The 17,293-nt window shown below is 44.8% G+C and overlaps 1 protein-coding gene across 1 annotated transcript in view; it reads right to left on the bottom strand.

The window, feature by feature from the left end:
- Positions 1-1,079: 1,079 nt before the first annotated feature.
- LOC138268035 (hydroperoxide isomerase ALOXE3-like) overlaps positions 1,080-17,293 on the bottom strand; it is a 306,669-nt gene continuing 290,455 nt past the window's right edge. Inside the window, exon 14 of the mRNA XM_069217367.1 lies at positions 1,080-1,819. Coding sequence (XP_069073468.1) covers positions 1,640-1,819 — 180 coding nt within the window. The 3' untranslated portion in view covers positions 1,080-1,639. The remainder of the gene's footprint in view (positions 1,820-17,293) is intronic.

Genomic DNA, 17,293 nt, shown 5'->3' with positions numbered 1-17,293 from the left:
GCAGCAGCAGCAGCTGCAGTGAAACCCCAGGAAAGGCAGTTTGGCAGTACCAGGGTCTGTGCTACAGACCACTGGGATCATGGGATTGTGCCAACTATGCCAGGATGGCATAGAGGGGGCAATTCCATGATCATAGACATGTTACATGGCCATATTCGGAGTTACCATTGTGAAGCTACATATAGGTAGTGACCTATATGTAGTGCACGCGTGTAATGGTGTCCCCGCACTCACAAAGTTCAGAGAATTGGCTCTGAACAATGTGGGGGCACTTTGGCTAGTGCCAGGGTGCCCTCACACTAAGTAACTTTGCACCTAACCTTTACCAGGTAAAGGTTAGACATATAGGTGACTTATAAGTTACTTAAGTGCAGTGTAAAATGGCTGTGAAATAACGTGGATGTTATTTCACTCAGGCTGCAGTGGCAGGCCTGTATAAGAATTGTCAGAGCTCCCTATGGGTGGCAAAATAAATGCTGCAGCCCATAGGGATCTCTTGGAACCCCAATACCCTGGGTACCTCAGTACCATATACTAGGGAATTATAAGGGTGTTCCAGTAAGCCAATGTAAATTGGTAAAATTGGTCACTAGCGTGACAGTGACAATTTGTACAGAGAGAGCATAACCACTGAGGTTCTGATTAGCAGAGCCTCAGTGAGACAGTTAGGCACCACACAGGGAACACATACATATAGGCCACAAACTTATGAGCACTGGGGTCCTGACTAGCAGGGTCCCAGTGACACATAACAAACATACTGAAAACATAGGGTTTTCACTATGAGCACTGGGCCCTGGCTAGCAGGATCCCAGTGAGACAGTGAAAACACCCTGACATACACTCACAAACAGGCCAAAAGTGGCGGTAACAAGGCTAGAAAGAGGCTACTTTCTCACAGTGCGTTAGTTACATTGAAATGAACCTAGTTTTTTTTCTTATGACTCTCACCTCAATAATAGGTACCGAACTTAAATAACATTTACTCCATCAATGGTCTACAAAAGCAGAGGAAAGGGAGCACAATTACACATTTCTGAATAGTTGTAAGAAAAGAGGACACTTTTTATTAGAACGTCTCTAATTTGCAAGGCTTGTTTATTAATGTTTTAAAAATAAAAGACAAATGAACGTTAGTGTGCATACATTTCCATTCGCAATAGGTTTTGTTTGGTTATTTGGTGAAATGGTGACAGGTCAGCATCACTTTAATTCATCACCTTCAGCGAATCAATGTTGTCTAATCCTTGTGGAGGAACTACATGGAAATCTTTGGTTTCTTCATATTTTAAGATCTTCTAAGGCAGATGTTTGGAAGATGGCAGATGTCAATCAGTTTTTATTTGTAATAAAAATGCCTTGCTTTCTGTGAGTGCATTATCACTCTGTCTGACTTTTCTCTTGTCAGGCTTGACCCATTGCAGCAACAGTCTATTTTCCGTTTCTTAACACATGGAACACTGGAGCCCTTCGAACTTCTGTTGAAGTGACCCCCAGACCACGACCATGTAATGCTGATACTTGACTGGTCAGATTCTGAAACAATGTATGGTGTTGGCCAAGAATTATGCACTTTAGTGGCTAGTTGTCAGGCTGCGGAAGGAAGCGTGGGATGGTCTTGCTGGCTGGCTAGTTGCAGTTACACGCTCACGCTGTTCTCAATCACTTTGGGGTGCAGGAAGTTGTATTTGACGGGCAAGGACTCGTTTCTGCTTTCAATCTCGGCAGATATCTGAGACAGGCGTTCCTGGAAAGCCTTGATGCATTGTTTGGGTTCTTCCTCCGTAAAATATTCATCAAGGAATGTGCCTAAAGGCCTCTTTAAAAACATAATGAATGAAAAAGTTACTATCTCACAAATCAAGAAAGTAGATTAGATCAGCACCATAGAAAAGTCTGGGAATGCTTTCTAAGTGTACCGGTGAGCTTAGATGGGCCGTAACATGAATTGGTATTATTTCTAAAAATATAACTTACAGAGGATGTTTTCCCATTCCAAGTTCACACTACTGGTCTGATTACGGAGACCACATTTACATGTAGAGCATTACACGATCATTTCTATAAGGTGAGGTCCCTGAAAGTACGATTTGAAGGACAGAATGGACAGAATCTGAACTCTGGTACACCCTCACTTAGGGAGATGAGTCCGCATGACAGACGCAGGATTATAGATGGCAAATGAAGAGGGAAATGCTGCTCACGCGTAGCATCCCCTGTACTTTTTTGCTCACAGTTGACTCGCACACTACCAAATTATTGGAACATGCCTCCACCTTTTATTGAGTCCATCTAGTAAACTTTGTAAGATGTTTAAAAGGAAACGACTAGGAGGGTGTGTTCGGACTGGACAAATTGCATCCTCCCATTGACAATCCAAACCCAGCCTTTTTCCTGCAGGCCTCATCCCAGAGCACTGAATATGGACAATGAGCTGGATAAGCCAGTGAAGACTTGGCTGAGCAGAGGGTGTGTATCTAATTTAAAAGAAAGCACACAAACTAAATACAAGGGTTACTCCAGGAGGGGTAATTCTTTCCAATATTTACACCCAGCTCTTTTCATTCACAATTTTTGAGACTATGTGCCTGATTTAGAACTCAGAGGGCAGGTTATTCCGTCAAAACGGTAACAGATATCCCTTCCGCTGAAATCTAAATCCCATAGAACATAATGGGATTTAGATTTTAGCAGATATCTGTCACCATTGTGACCACTGAAAAACAGCAGGATAATTACAGAGGCACCATGAGAGAGAGATTAAAAAGCATTACTGGGTCAAACTTCATCTGACCTTACCTCTCACCTTTTTCAGAATCTGAATCTGCATGAAAAGGTTTGATAAAACCTTACAATCCTGTAAACCTCCTTTACAAATGTAGATTTCACATATTCATGATTTTGAGATCCAAAACTAGGAATTATATATATATATATATATATATATATATATATATATATATATATATATATACACATGTATATATATATACACCAAATAATAGTTACCTTAGGGCACAAGTTATAGTTACTTGAGGTGACGCTAACTGTAACTGGTGAATTTCTCTGGTTTCGTACATTTAAAATGTGAGCCTAACTGTAACGTCCCTGTAACCTTTGTTTTTTTAGGTGAATTTCTATGGGGGTTTTTAAATTCTATTCCCTAACTATAACACCCCTGGAATCTTTGTTTTTTTTTTCCAGTGAATTTGTATGTTTTTTTTAAAGTATAGTAATTTTCATTTTACTATATGTTATTCCAGTCACCACCGCACACGGCACTCAGCTGTGTGCGGTGCCAGTTGGCCACTGGGCATAGCCTGCGGCCTGGCCCTGAGCCCAACCTTGTACCGAAAACGGCCTTCACTTGTGCACATTATGGGTTGCCTGCAAGGGCTGGCCTGCAGCCAGTCCCTGAAGTCAACCCCTCTAACCACACCACCCTACTCTGCACATGGCCCTTTGGCCGCGAGCGGCGGCAGTTGGCCGCAGCCTATCCCTCTGGGTTTGAGAACAGATGTAGGAGGGTGTACCTGGGGTTGAGAGTGGCTGTGAAAGTCTCTGTCTGGGTGTGAGAGTTCACGCATCAATGTCTTAGTGGGCGTGTCATTGTCTGCGCAGATCTGTGAGTGGTTACAAGAGGGTGTCAGTGGATCTGTGAGTGGGTCTGTGAGATTTTGAGTGGGTCTGTGCGTTGGTGCGTAAGTGTCTCAGTGGGTCTGTGAGTGGGAGGGTGAGGGTCTGAGTAGGGTTGTGAGTGCGTGCTCTAGGGTCTGAGTGGGTCTGTACCTGGGTGCGCAAGTGTCCGAGTGGGTCTGTGAGTGGGTGAGAAAGGATGTGAGTGGGAGAAAGAGATTAAAAGAGAGAGAGCAAGAAAGAGTTAGAGATTAACAGTTTTTAGGCTTTGGTTGATGATATACTTAGAATTAGATATTTCTGCACAAATTGCAAAATATATATATTTGTCAAATCAAAACAGTAAGATCACCTTTCAGTATGTGCCTTAAAAAATACTTTTTTTTTTATAAAAGGAGGGAAAGGACTACGGATGGACTCGAACCCTCAACGTTCTGTGTGAAGGTCTTTTTAATATATCTTTTTAGCCCTTTATGGGTTATCTGGTACCACAGGAGGGAGCCTCAAGGTCTCCAATGTAACCAGAAACTGGAGTGTTTGCTGTAACTTGCCAGCAGCTATCAAAGCCAGCAGCCAAGCCACAGCAAACAGCTATGTACCAGGATGGGCACCCCGGGACATAGCAGGAGCTGGCCCTGGGAGGTGGCAGTACCCAGGGCCATCATTAGCTTATTGAGAGAGGCTGCTTGGACCCCTCTCTACAATTATAGCCCCAGGCAGGTGGTGGTCACCGGGGACTAAGGCGTGGTCCAAAATGGACCTCCTTTCACTGTTTTTTTCATCTTTGCCCTGGGGAGGTGGTGGTCCCAGGTGCAGTGGGGTTGCCTCTTACCCCCCCTGTACTGAATACCAATGAAGTCCCAGGGACATGGCAGTCCACGTGGTGGGAGGCCAGGCACCTCCTCTTTTTATTTCATAAAGTCCTGGGGAGGTGGTGGTCCCCGCGGCAGTGGGGGGAATCTGGCCCCCCTACTTGTTCTATGGTATTTCTTATTTGATTAAAGCCCTGGGGAAGTCTTCTGCAGGGCTGTCGGGGAGGCCAGAGCTTGAGGGTGAGGGTGTCTGTACTCTGGTTCATTTTCTTCTTTTTTTTTTACAATTTCTTCTGGGACTTGACTGCCGAGTCCCAAGATGGCTACTAGCACTTCCTGGTTGAAGTGTTCACAGCCAGACAGATCTCGACACGAGATCGGAAGGGGTCGCAAATCCTTTGCGTCCCTACATATATATACATATTTTCCCCTTAATTTCTCAAAAACTACTGAATGGATTTACATCAAACAAAAAAAAAGTTGTTTTCAGGACCAAGACCTACCTTTCTGCTTAATTTGGTGTAATTCCGTCCAGTAGTTTTGGTGCTATCAGTGTTCAAAATACCTGTGGAAAAATTAGTGGGAAAAAGTGTTTTGGGACCCCTCCCTTCTTCTAGCCCCCATGGACAGATCACCCCGAAACCCTCGAGATAGTAGCTGACGTGAATGGCAATTTTGTTTGGAAGGTTTCATGAAGATTCGTCCAGCAGTGACAAAGATATAGGCAAGTAAAAAGACACTTTTTATATAGAAACTAGGTCCTACCTATAATTACCTAGTGGTGACCACCAGTAGGTAATATATATGTATATATGCATAAATGCATTGGGCAATCTGTGCTACAGCTAACAAATCACCAGCAAGGCTCGTGTTTGGTGTTTTATATATTGCAAATGCTGTTGTGTTTCAAAATGGATTACAGGTTTTTTGATGCCCGGTAAACGAGCCACCACAGGTCTAAGGAAGGAGTAGAAACACTGTTTGGACACACACACACACAAGGGGGGTGATATTTAGAGCCATTCTAATGTTACTTCCCACAGGAAAGCGATAGCACCAAAACCACTAAATGAAATGACACCAAATTTTTCAGAAAGGAAGCTCTTGATCCAGAGAGAGCCCTTTTTGTCATTTGGTGTAAATCTGTCTAGTAGTTTTTGAGAAATTATAGGAAATCCAAATTTGTATATATCGGTACGCAAAGAATTTGTGAGCCCTTCCAATCTTGTGCTTCAATATGATTGGCTGCCAACATTTCAACTAAGAAGTGTTGGCAGTCATCTTGGAACTCTGCTTCAGTCGAGTCCCACTAAATAAGATTTTAAAAAAAGATAAGGGGCCAGGGTAGGGACACCCTGACCCCTTAGCTCAGGTGGTGAGGGCTAAAAAGCATTTAAATTTATGGTGCCAGTCACGGTGAATCCATGGATATGGTGTAAATAAAAAAAAAAAAAAAAGTGTTGGCTCCTGCACTTTGTTTTTTGTAAGCCCCAGGAAGGGCCAAATCCTGGGGAAATTTTTCTCAAAATGTGGGGGAGGGGGTGTCTGGCCCCCTCCCACTGCCCGGGGGACCGCCACCTCCCCGGGACTCATAAGTAATATACAGGGTGCCATGTGCCCCCCATTGCTATGGTGACCATCACCTCCCCAGGGCTGTATATAAATATTATGCAAGGGAGCATCCCCTCCACTCCCCTGTGGACCACCACCTCCCTGGGGTGCTACACAAATATTATGCGAGGGTAGCGTGGCACCCCTCACCCCATAGCCTTGGGGAGCACCCAACTTGAAAAAAATAAAAAGGTGGTCTGTTTTGGACCCCCCTGCTGCCCTGGGGACCATCACCTCCCTGGGGCTATCTCCAAAATTGAGAGAGGCATGCAGCCCCTCTCGAGGAGTCATTGATGGCCCTGGTGACCATTACCCCCCCCAGGGCCGGCTCCTGCTATGTCCCGGGATGCCCTCTCCTATGATATAGCTGGTTGCTGTGGCTTGGCTGCAGCTTTGACAGCTGCAGCCAAGTCACAACAAGCACTCCACTTTCTGACAGCAGGACATGTCAAACAGGTCCAGCTGTCACAAAGCAAAGTTTTCGTCTCTGTTCCCTGCATGCAAATATGCATGCAGGGAACAGAGATGAAAGCTTTGCTCCAGCAAGCTTGAGGCTGCTGCTTAAAGCAGCTCTTTGGTTGCTGGAGCAAATGTAGGCTCATGCTGGAGGACCCGTCTGGGACCGTGGGTGAAGCCTTCAGGCTTCCCCAGCAGTCCTAGATAGTTCGTAAAGGGCTGCAAATAAATAAAGTATGAAAACAATCAAGAGGGACCACGGGAGAGGCCTTGAGGCTCAACCTGTGGTCCAAGATAGGCCGTAAAGGGCCACCACATTTTTTTTTAATTAATAAATGGGGTGGAACCATGGGGGAGGCCTTGAGGCTCCCTCCGCGGTCCCAGATAGCCCGTAAAAGGCAAAGAAAATAATAATTAAAAAAAAATATAGTGTAACGGTGAAGGTAACCCTGACAGTTCAGGGTTCGACTCTGGGTGTATCTGGAGTCATTTCCCACCTTTACTTTTTTTCACCTGCAAACCTTTAAGGCTCAGACTGAAAGGTAATCTTACTATAGAGACAGAGACTCTCACAGCTACTCTCATCCCGGGATACACCCTCTTACACCTGTTCTCATACCCAGAGAGACAGGCTGCAGTCAACACCCACTGTGCATGGCCAAAGGGCCATGTACAGTGTGGGGTTGTGTGGTTGGACTGGCCGCAGGGTCTGGCTGCATGCCAGGTGAAGGCCGTGCACGGTGCAAGTTTGGGAGCTTATAGGGGGTTGGCCCTGTAGCCAACCACCACCATTTACTGCTAGTTTCCCTTGAAATCTATAAGTGTCCTCTGAAAGAGATCAGGTTGAAGCTCACACTAGAAGTAGTAGACCCCTTAGTGAATAATTCTACAATAAAGTATGCCTTCAGGATTTCCTGAAGAGTGAGAGTGTTATAGTAAAAATCACTCATGTGCCAGTACTGCCCAAAAGTACTGGACCCCTTATTTTGATTTATATACAGTTATTTCAGGGGAATTGGGGGATCCAAACTGATCTTTTCTCCATCCCTTTGATTATTTATGTGTAGCTTCAAAAGGCAGCCGTAAATCCTCAGGCAGGTGATAGGTCATTTTGGAGCTGGAGGAGCAAGGAGAAGCAGGCAGGAACCCAGGAACAAAAGGGAATTGAGCCCTAAGTGAATGTGATTCACAGCCTGCAGCTGCGGACTTCTTTCAGCATTTTCTGAGGCCTCAGAACAAAAGGACCATGCAAAGTATCACAGATCTTGGGTGCTGAGGATGCTGAGATTCCAAAGTTGCATGTATCTTTCCACCCTTTGCGAGACCCCAGACATTTCAGGAACGGTTTGAGATTGTTGACTAATCAATCTACAGGCATAGACTGAAGAGGCAAAAACCCCAAAAAGTTAATTAGCAGGATATCCCATCCTGTACACAAAGAAATGTAATTGACCTCTGTAAATCCAGGAATCACATTTCTCACTGAACTTGCATTCTGGCTCCATCATAACAGGAGGAGCAGCAGAACTCACAGTGAAAAATGTTAGGCACTAAGGGGGTTATTCCAACTTTGGAGGAAGTGGTAATCCGTCCCAAAAGTGACGGTAAAGTGACGGATATACCACCAGCCGTATTACGAGTCCATTATATCCTATGGAACTCGTAATACGGCTGGTGGTAAATCCGTCACATTTGGGACGGATTACCACCTCCTCCAAAGTTGGAATAACCCCCTAAATGTTTCAGCTGGGAGACATAAAAAGTGGGGTGGATCTCCCAAGAATTAGGAAGACTGAGCGTAAAGTCAACAGAATAAATCTGTTTGGTCATCACAAAAGGACATAAATATCAAGAATGAAACCAGACTGATCATTTGGAATGGGTATGAACTTGAAGACAACCAAACCTATTCTCCCACATTAACATTTAGGGCTAGTCTTCTTAATTTGTCAGTACCAGCCTTCATAGCATTTTAAGAATCTTGTAATGTTTGGGCAATCACTTGCCTCTCAGAATCTAGGCTTTCTCAAAAATCAGAGGCAGCAGATTCAAGAGGCGTGGAAAGAGATGAAACAAGAAAGAAACAAGGATTGAAACAGATGCAGTTAATGGAAAAACTTAGGGGGTCATTCCGACCTTGGCGGGTGGCGGCGCATTCACGTGGCCCCCATTCCGACATTCCGGCTGGGCCGGCAGGCGCAAACCAAGTTTGCGCCCGCTGGCCCAGCGGGAATGAGGCCGCAACACAGGAGCCGGCTCCTAATGGAGCCGGCGGTGTTGCGGCCGTGCGACGGGTGCAGTTGCACCCGTCACGCTTTTCACTGTCTGCTATGCAGACAGTGAAAAGCTGGCCGGGGCCCTGTTAGGGGGCCCCTGCACTGCCCATGCCAGTGGCATGGGCAGTGCAGGGGCCCCCAGGGGCCCCATGACACCCCTTACCACCAGCCTCTTCCTGGCGGTGCAAACCGCCAGAAACAGGCTGGCGGTAAGGGGGTCATAATCCCCAGGGCAGCGCTGCTTGCAGCGCTGCCCTGGCGGATTATCACCGCCGGGGCATGAACGGCGGGTACCGCCGTGGTCAGAATAGGGAATAAAGCACCGCCAGCCTGTTGGCGGTGTTTTAGTCATTTTTGCCCTGGCGGACTCGGACCGCCGGGGTCAGAATGACCCCCTTATTATCAGAGTGAACAGAGTTGTTATATGAGAACTCTGCCAAAGGTAAGTATTCTGCCCTGTTGTTCTGAGTGGCATTACATAAATACCTTAGATACTATTCAAGACTCTGGTCTGCTCGACTCTTTCAGTCTGTCCATCGGATTGTTGACAGTAACCTGAAGACAGAGCTTGATGGATTCCCAGGGTAGGAGAAATTGGGAGCCAAAATCTGGAAATGTATTGAGAGTCCGTGTCTGAAATTATGATCTCATGAAGCCAGCATATTGCATCTTGAAATCTCATTGCCATCATGCTGGCAGATGGAAGTTTCTGGAATAAGGAAAAATTGTAAAAGAGGTCTACAGTCACCATGATCACTTGATCTACTGCAGAAGGTGGCAAGCCCTCAAAAAGTAAATGGAAATAGTGTGTGATGGATGTAAAGGAACAGTCAAAGGTTGACAAAACCCAAAAGGTTTTTATTGGGCTGGCTTGGTTTGTGAGTAGCCAGGAGAGGGCTTAACATATAACTCTACATCCTGGCAATTTGTAAGGCACCAAAAGGAACATAAAACACACACAGAGATTGATTTTTACACTTCAGTATCCAGCCTAGCTTGTGTTTCAAAACACATTCCATTACCCTCGGTTTGAAGGTTCCTGGTAGGGATCAGCAGAACGTATTAAAAATAAAAGATTCTTGTTTTAGGCCAAGGATCCTTGTCTGTGCTGGCCTCATGGTCTTTGTGAGAGATTTCAGCATGAGTGTCTTCTGTTCTTCCAGAGGTACAGAAAATGTTCTGAGGAGGGCACTGTGGGTGTCATATTTATGTCTGGCACCAGCCTGTGGGTAGGGATGACTTCAGGCCCCTCCCTAATCAATAGGTTGAAAGTTCCCTGGGGCAGCCCTATTCACTTTTGCAGTACTTCATGTGTGCCATACTACAAACAATCCCCCGTGTCCCTCTCTACCTAAAACCCAGCAGCCAGAACGTTCCTTTCCCTCTGCAGAGCTCCTGAAGCCACCCAGAGGTGTGTCCATGGAAATTAGATACCCTTCCTCTGTGGTTACTCTAAACCAGTTCTGGGGGCAGCTTCTCTACCACTAGGATCAGTGCTTGCCAGTCTGGGAGCACAAAGGAGAACCCAACTAACATTTGGATATGATAAGGTAGTCCTCTTTGAAGTTAATGAAGTCTTTGGGCATAGCCCACTGGCCATATTGTAAAAAAATACCATCAGCTCCCCAAATCCAAGGCCCTTTGTCCCTCCACTGGGAGCAGCTTTACACCTCAGCAAGGGGAGTATTCAGCTGCCAGGTGACAGTTAAAGCCCATTCAAATTAGTCTCCAGAGGCTTCAAACAAGGGAAGGTAACTTCCTAAAAGTACCTTTTCCAAAATATGTCTTACAAATCCAACTGCACTTGGGAATTGGACTTGTAATAAATATTTAAAATAGTTCAAGAAGGAATTTTGTAAAGGTATCCTAGTCAGAGACAACATCAGTAAATTTAATGTTGGATCTCAATTCTTTCATATGGAGCAGCCAAACCTACTGCAATGAAAATAGCTTGTGGGGCCTTTTCATTGTATAGTCGTGCTTAATAGCATACTTCTGCATGTCTTAGTTTTAAATACCAAGCACCCAAATGTTCTGACAGTAAGGCACAATTGGGGGAGACTTATTAATAATTAAAAGATAGGTTTAGGTCTGTTAAATGGGGTTTGACAGGCCTACTTTGCAGTTTAATTCTTCACAGCCAGACTATGGTAAGCTTCCTTTTTAGAATTCCCCTTTCTAGCTTGCCATCTGATGTGATTCTTTGCATGATTTTACAGACATGCGATAATGTACTGCAAAGGTACTGTACTTAAGGCCTATTCCATGTATGCACTGCTGCCATGCAGTCTGTACACTCCGTCCAAGAGTAGGCACACAAAGAATGCAATGGGCTTGCATAGGATTGTCCATTGGAGACAGCTCCGAAGCCACAGACATATCATCACATCAGTAGTGTACCTCTAACACAGTGCGAGGCTTCATTATATAAACCACCTTTGTGTTACATTTGGCAGAGGAGCACTTCTGCTGGATTGCTCTGGGACGCAGTGCCCTGTGTTTGAGATGCAGCCCTGCTGACTCTGACTTCTATCCTGCATCCTGCAAGGGATGGTGGCATGCACTACGCCAGGCAGACTCCTTAGTACATCTTACCCAGGTATGGGGGTTAGGCTATCCCAATTGACCGTGCAGAGGACCCTCCCACTATGCTCTTGAAAGTGTAGGTATTATCAGATAGGGGTAAACCAACACAATAATACTTACATGGTTGAATTGTTTATCTTTTTCACCTGTTGTGTAATGCTGGTTATGATGCTTTTTTCAGCTGCCTATTAATCATAGCTCATACTTTTTATATAAAAATAAGATTACTGCAATAAACGTTTTCAAAGACAATTTGTAACTTTCTTGTTTCCTGCTTTGGGTGTGCAAATTAACAACAAAAGGGTTGATTTGTTTCCACAATTTCTTTGGGAATCCGATTAGCTGTCACGTACTACGCTGGACTTCTCACCTCTGGATTTCGGATTGGCGAATACACCAAGTCTTCTACAGGTCCTGGATACTCCCAGATAAGGGCGACCCCTTCTAGTAGCCACGGTGCCGCTTGACAGGCTACGCCAAAGCAGACCGTACCCTCCAGAAGGAGTCCCAGAGGGAAAAAACCCCAGCACTGGGAAAAAACCTCTAACAGGAACTCCTGAAGGAAAACAAGAAAAAACAGGACTTGACAACAGGAAACAAAAATAGGCAATATCCAGGGTAAAAGGCAGGAAAAAAGGAACACGCAAAAATATCCCAAGGCAAAAGCAGGAACAAAGAACAGGCAAAAATCTCCCAAGGCAAAAGCAGGAACAAAGAACAGGCAAAAATCTTCCAAGGCAAAAAGCAGGAACAAAGAACAGGAGGAGCAAGACTGACTGACTTATATACTGAGAAAAGGGAAGTGACATCACAGGAAAGGGAAGTAACACCATCTTGGATTGGGAAAAGCCCATAGGCCAGTAAAGGAAATAGAAAGTAGTATAACAGAGAAACGGAGCATGCTGGGACAAAAACATGAAGAAGACAAGATGGATACAACATGGATAGAGACAGGCAAAAGGACCAACAAAGAACCCACCACCAACAAAAGAAGAAAAAAGGCTACAAGTAAATGTAGCCCGACCGGGAGCGAAATATATGCTTCCCAGAAAGCATAGTCAAAAAACGCGGGGAACGGCGCTCCGAATATCGGTAGCGCGTTCCACCGGAGAGGACAGAAAGAGACGCCGCATCAGAGCGCGGCGTTACATGAGCGATATTTGAGGTTTCAGACACCATCTGGTACTCAAGTATGTTTAGAGGTTCAGACAGGGCACTGTGAGCTAGCCAGTAATCGTGTCAACATTTCCAAATTGTACAGCTGGGCTAAGTCTGTGTATCCAGACGTTTGTTGACCAAATACACAGTCCTATTGAATTTGCAGGAAACATATAACAAGCATAGGACTGCAGTCATGTTCATGCTGTCACTGTAATGGATGGTACAATGGGTAAATTAAATATGCCAAGTACACGTATGCCAATTTTACCATGTTGAAAAGAGGGGAAAACATTGAATTGTATTACTAGTTAGCAGTGGTAAAACACAAAGAGTTCTGCAGCAAGCAAAAACAGTCAAGAAGAAAAACTGGGGGTACACCATGCACAAAATGATCAATCCCAACATCTTGCTTTCACTGTCATTGCAGTTGCTGCAGTCCACTGGTGGCTTTTAACTTACAGGTTGTGCGTGCACTTTTTAGTGTTTACTAAGAAGATATATAGGAAAGTTAGAATTCTATTTAGAGTTATACCAAATTGACCATTGACCATTTGACCATCTTAAAAATGTGGGAGCACGGGAACTTTACTAATGGTTAGCTGAGGTAAAGTGTACCGAGTTCTGCAGCCAGCAAAAACAGATAAGATAAAAATCTGGGGGTACAACATGAAAAGATTGTCCTTTCCTACAATTGACATTCGTAAAAAACATAGACCCTCATTATGTCATTGGCTGTAAAAACTGCCTAGCGCCGTGGCAGCGGCCGCCAAAAGACCGTCCCTGCAGCTACCAGCCGTCTGCCATATTATCACCACAGCCGGATTTCTGCCAGAAGGATGGCGGAAATCTGGCGGTGGCCATGCCAGTGGATGGCGGCAAGGTGGCGCTGCTGCCACCAGCAGCGCCATGCCAGAAGGCTGCCGCCAGCCATATTATGACCCATAATATGGCCTGGCAGTGTTCTGCTGGCGGACGCTGCTGGTGGCAGCAGCACCCTGTCCCGTCTCCTGCCGGAGGACCCCCTAAACACAGGTAAGTGGGTGCTCCGACAGGGGAGGTTGTGAGGGGTGTTGTATGTGTGTGTGTGGGGGGTGTGAATGTTTGTGTGTGCGTGTATGCAGGTGTGTGTTCTGTGTTGAATGTGTGCATGTACGGAGGTGTGAGTGAGTGTATGTTGTGTTCTGTGAATGCGTGTCTGCGTTTATGTATGAAAGTGTGTGTGGATATGTGCAATGAATTTATGTATGCATGCATGGATGAATGTGGGAATGGGTGTGTGAATGCGTGTGTGTGTGTGAAGGGGGCGTGAATGTAGGGGAGTTTGGAAAGGAAGGGGGGTGGGGGAAATCTGGGGATGGGAGTTGGGTGGGGAAGACCTCTATCAGTGACAGGGAAGGTATTCCCTGTCACTGATAGTGCCTACCGCTATGGTTTTTGTGGTGGTAAGGGAGCCACGGAAACCATGTAGATAGGAAGGGTCATTATCCCGCAGGCAGTACAGTGAGGCCATCGGGCTGGAGATTGATATCTCCAGCCCGGCAGCCATTTCCGCCATGGCAGTCAGTGTGGTACATTGGCGGTTTGGCTTCAGCCACAGTGTACAGTACTGCCATAGTGTACAGTACCTCACCAGACTACATGCCCAATATGCTGACCTTAAATAATACTTCCAGTAAGTTATAATCCACAGAGTACTAGCTCCTGGTTACACCCAAACCAAAAGCACACAGCATGGATGTCAGAACCCCTTTCAGAGGTCTATGGAACAAGCAGGAGCAACTAAGCCCAAACATGGGGGTTGTGGCCTTTCACTAAAGCTGTCCTAGGGCCTGACCAACTATGACTTCTAACAGGGCAAAGTACTATATATTCACCGCTTGACTATCAGTAGTAGCACAGGACGAGCAGTTCAAGGCTTCTCGCAGGGGGGAGGTAGATACAAGGTGTACACATACTTACAAAACAAAACATGTTTGGGACCCCCAGAATTGGAATATTCAGCCAGATAAGTAGCAAAAGTAGAAAAGTGGAAGTTATATATACAAACAAAGCGTAATAAAGCACAAAACAAATAATCCACACAGTCTTCATAAGGCCAAGACTCAAGTTTTGTCTGGTTGGGTCGCTGAGCTGCAGTCCCTTATCAAAAGACAATGGTTACTTCCCATTCATGTAATTGAATCATTGATGTTAGGTCCCGCTAGAAAGTTTAAGTCTTATAAGTTCCATAATGGCTTCTTAAAAAGTCAAAAGTGTCCTAATGTAGTAGCACTGTTAGTCTGAGCAAGACCCCCCTGAGGCTAAATGTCCTGCTATGATTATGCTCATGCTCCTTAACTCTGGATAAGGGCAGTAGCCCTTTATAACACTTTGTGTACCCATTTTGGTTTAATAGGACCACAATCCATAAGTCAGGCCTACATCATGGTTCAGATGCATGGTCAATGTTCGCCGATGAAGAAAAAATTGGCTGTACCAAGGACCCAGATATTGCTGCTGACTCAGAGAAGGGGTCCATGTCTGTTACCATACAATGCACATTTCCATCCCAATACACACACCCCAGATCAGACTACCCAGAACCAATTCCTAACCCAGAGATGATGGGTCGTCGATTCCGCAAAACTGATGGGACAATCCACCTGCATTCACATGGCTCAATCCACTCTGTGCTCCATAAAATATCTGACCCTTGAAGAAAAAAAAAGACCATCTTGACAACTTGGGAGTCTCTCCTTTCATAGCCATCAACCACTTTAATGACTTCTGATCTGTTTGCACTGTAAACCTAGTGTCAAATTAGTAAGGGTGGATGCCCACACTATGGCAAAGCAGTTCTTTTTAACAGTAGTTCTGTTCACTGGATAGTAACTCCCTGCTAAAAAGGCTACTAGATGCTCTCTACGTTTGCCATCCAGTTGGGCTAACACTGATACAACTCCCTTGTCATAGTACAATGAAAGGTCGGTTGTTGTCAGCTGTTTTAGAACAGGTGCATTGCATTGACCCTTCTTCATTTCCTCAAATGCCTTTTGACACTCTTGAGACTAGGTCACCTTTCTGGGCTGCTTCCTGGAGGACAAAGTAGAAGGCAGGGCACCTATACTTCCATAGTTCACCACAAAGTAACACCCGGTGATTCCTGAAATGGCCCTCACTTCAGTCTAGGTAAAAGACACTTCCCACTCCATTACAAACTGAATACCAGCATCCAACAGGTGAATCTTCGCATTACCCACCTCATGCCCAAAATTTACAGCAGAGGACTGCCCCACCTGCCACTTGATCGTCTTGATGGTCAGTTTCACCTCCCTTATCCTAGATGGTCCCGCCATGAATTGCTAAACACAGCAGTATCATTCAGGTAGGTCACACAGAGGTCCTCCATCCCTGTGAGAACATGGTTCTCAAGGTGCTGAAAAGTGGCAGGAGCATTTTTCAACCCAAAAGGCAGCATCTTAAATGGATACAGACTCCATGGCAAGGAAAATGCATTCTTCTCCTTAGCACCTGATGCTAAGGCAATCTGCCAGTAGCCACTGGTCAGATCAAAAGTGCTCAATTATTTTCCAGTTTTCACAAATTTGGAATTAGATGGGCATCATTCTTGATTCCAATTTCTCCACCTTCTAGACCCCATCTCTGGAATCTCGTCTTCTCTGTTGGTGTGTTGCAATCTCTTCATGATAAAGCAGCTCATTTGTTTGAAACTTAAATCATCCCTCTCATTCATTAATACCATCCTATCTAATTAGCTATGTACCACAATCCAACTTCTGATCAAAATGCCATGCTGCTTCTTCTTAAGAAAATAATACACAAGGAGGATTCCTCCAAATATAGCTGGAATAGACATCCTGGATTTGCCTACTCAGGCCTGGTTTTTCAGGGTCAGTCTTGGCATCTCAAGATTGTTCATTAAAGTAAATATGTGTCCCGGTTTTGAAAAATAAGCACTGGTAAATGCATTTAGTTTCACTTATGTAATTTTTAATAATTATGTTTTGTTGTAATTCAATATATTTGACCTAAATTAAGTTAATTAGTGGGAAATGCAGTAGTGTACTTTACGGTCCCTCTATTAGTAAAAAGAACTGCAGAGGTTTGTGTCTGTAACCAGAGAGGCAGGAATTGAATCTTGATTGGAACACTGGAGAATAGTTAGGAGTGTAACGTAAGCCCCTGAAGCCCCTTTAAAAAGCATACACTTCACAGCTAAACTGGTAACTCCTTTCCAATATAACTAAAAAAAAATGTGTCATCAGAAAGCTTCAAGTGAAACCATTCATTTAAGTCAGTACCAGCTTACAATCTCCTTTTACATTTGCAGATTAACCCGTAGCGCACATTTACCCTACTTTCAGGCAAGCAGGCGCTCTGGGAAGAAGGACTGTTAACATGTCTGTTCGCCTTTGGTTTCACAGCACAGGAGACTCCCTGCTGTACACTTCAGCTGAAGCATTTCACCTTTTGGAATTAACTGTCCCAGGATGGCTATCTTTTCATAGAAAGTAGGGGAACTGATTTCCTTAAATTAAAAAAGTGTGGTCACGTCGTGCTAATTTGATCCCTCCCACTGTGACCAATGAGTGTGCCCCATAAAGTAAATAAATAATAGAGCTCCAAAAAACATTCACAATGCGTGCTGAGAGGATAAAATTAGATAGAAGAAATTGTTGCTGAAACAAAAGTACCCTTTAAATGCATGCAAGTATGCAAACATTATTTAAAAGGACTAGCTTAAAAAAAAGCAGA

The sequence above is a fragment of the Pleurodeles waltl genome, chromosome 12 (genome assembly GCF_031143425.1).
Source record: "Pleurodeles waltl isolate 20211129_DDA chromosome 12, aPleWal1.hap1.20221129, whole genome shotgun sequence".
NCBI lineage: Eukaryota > Metazoa > Chordata > Amphibia > Caudata > Salamandridae > Pleurodeles > Pleurodeles waltl.
This window is presented reverse-complemented; position numbering and strand designations above follow the sequence as displayed.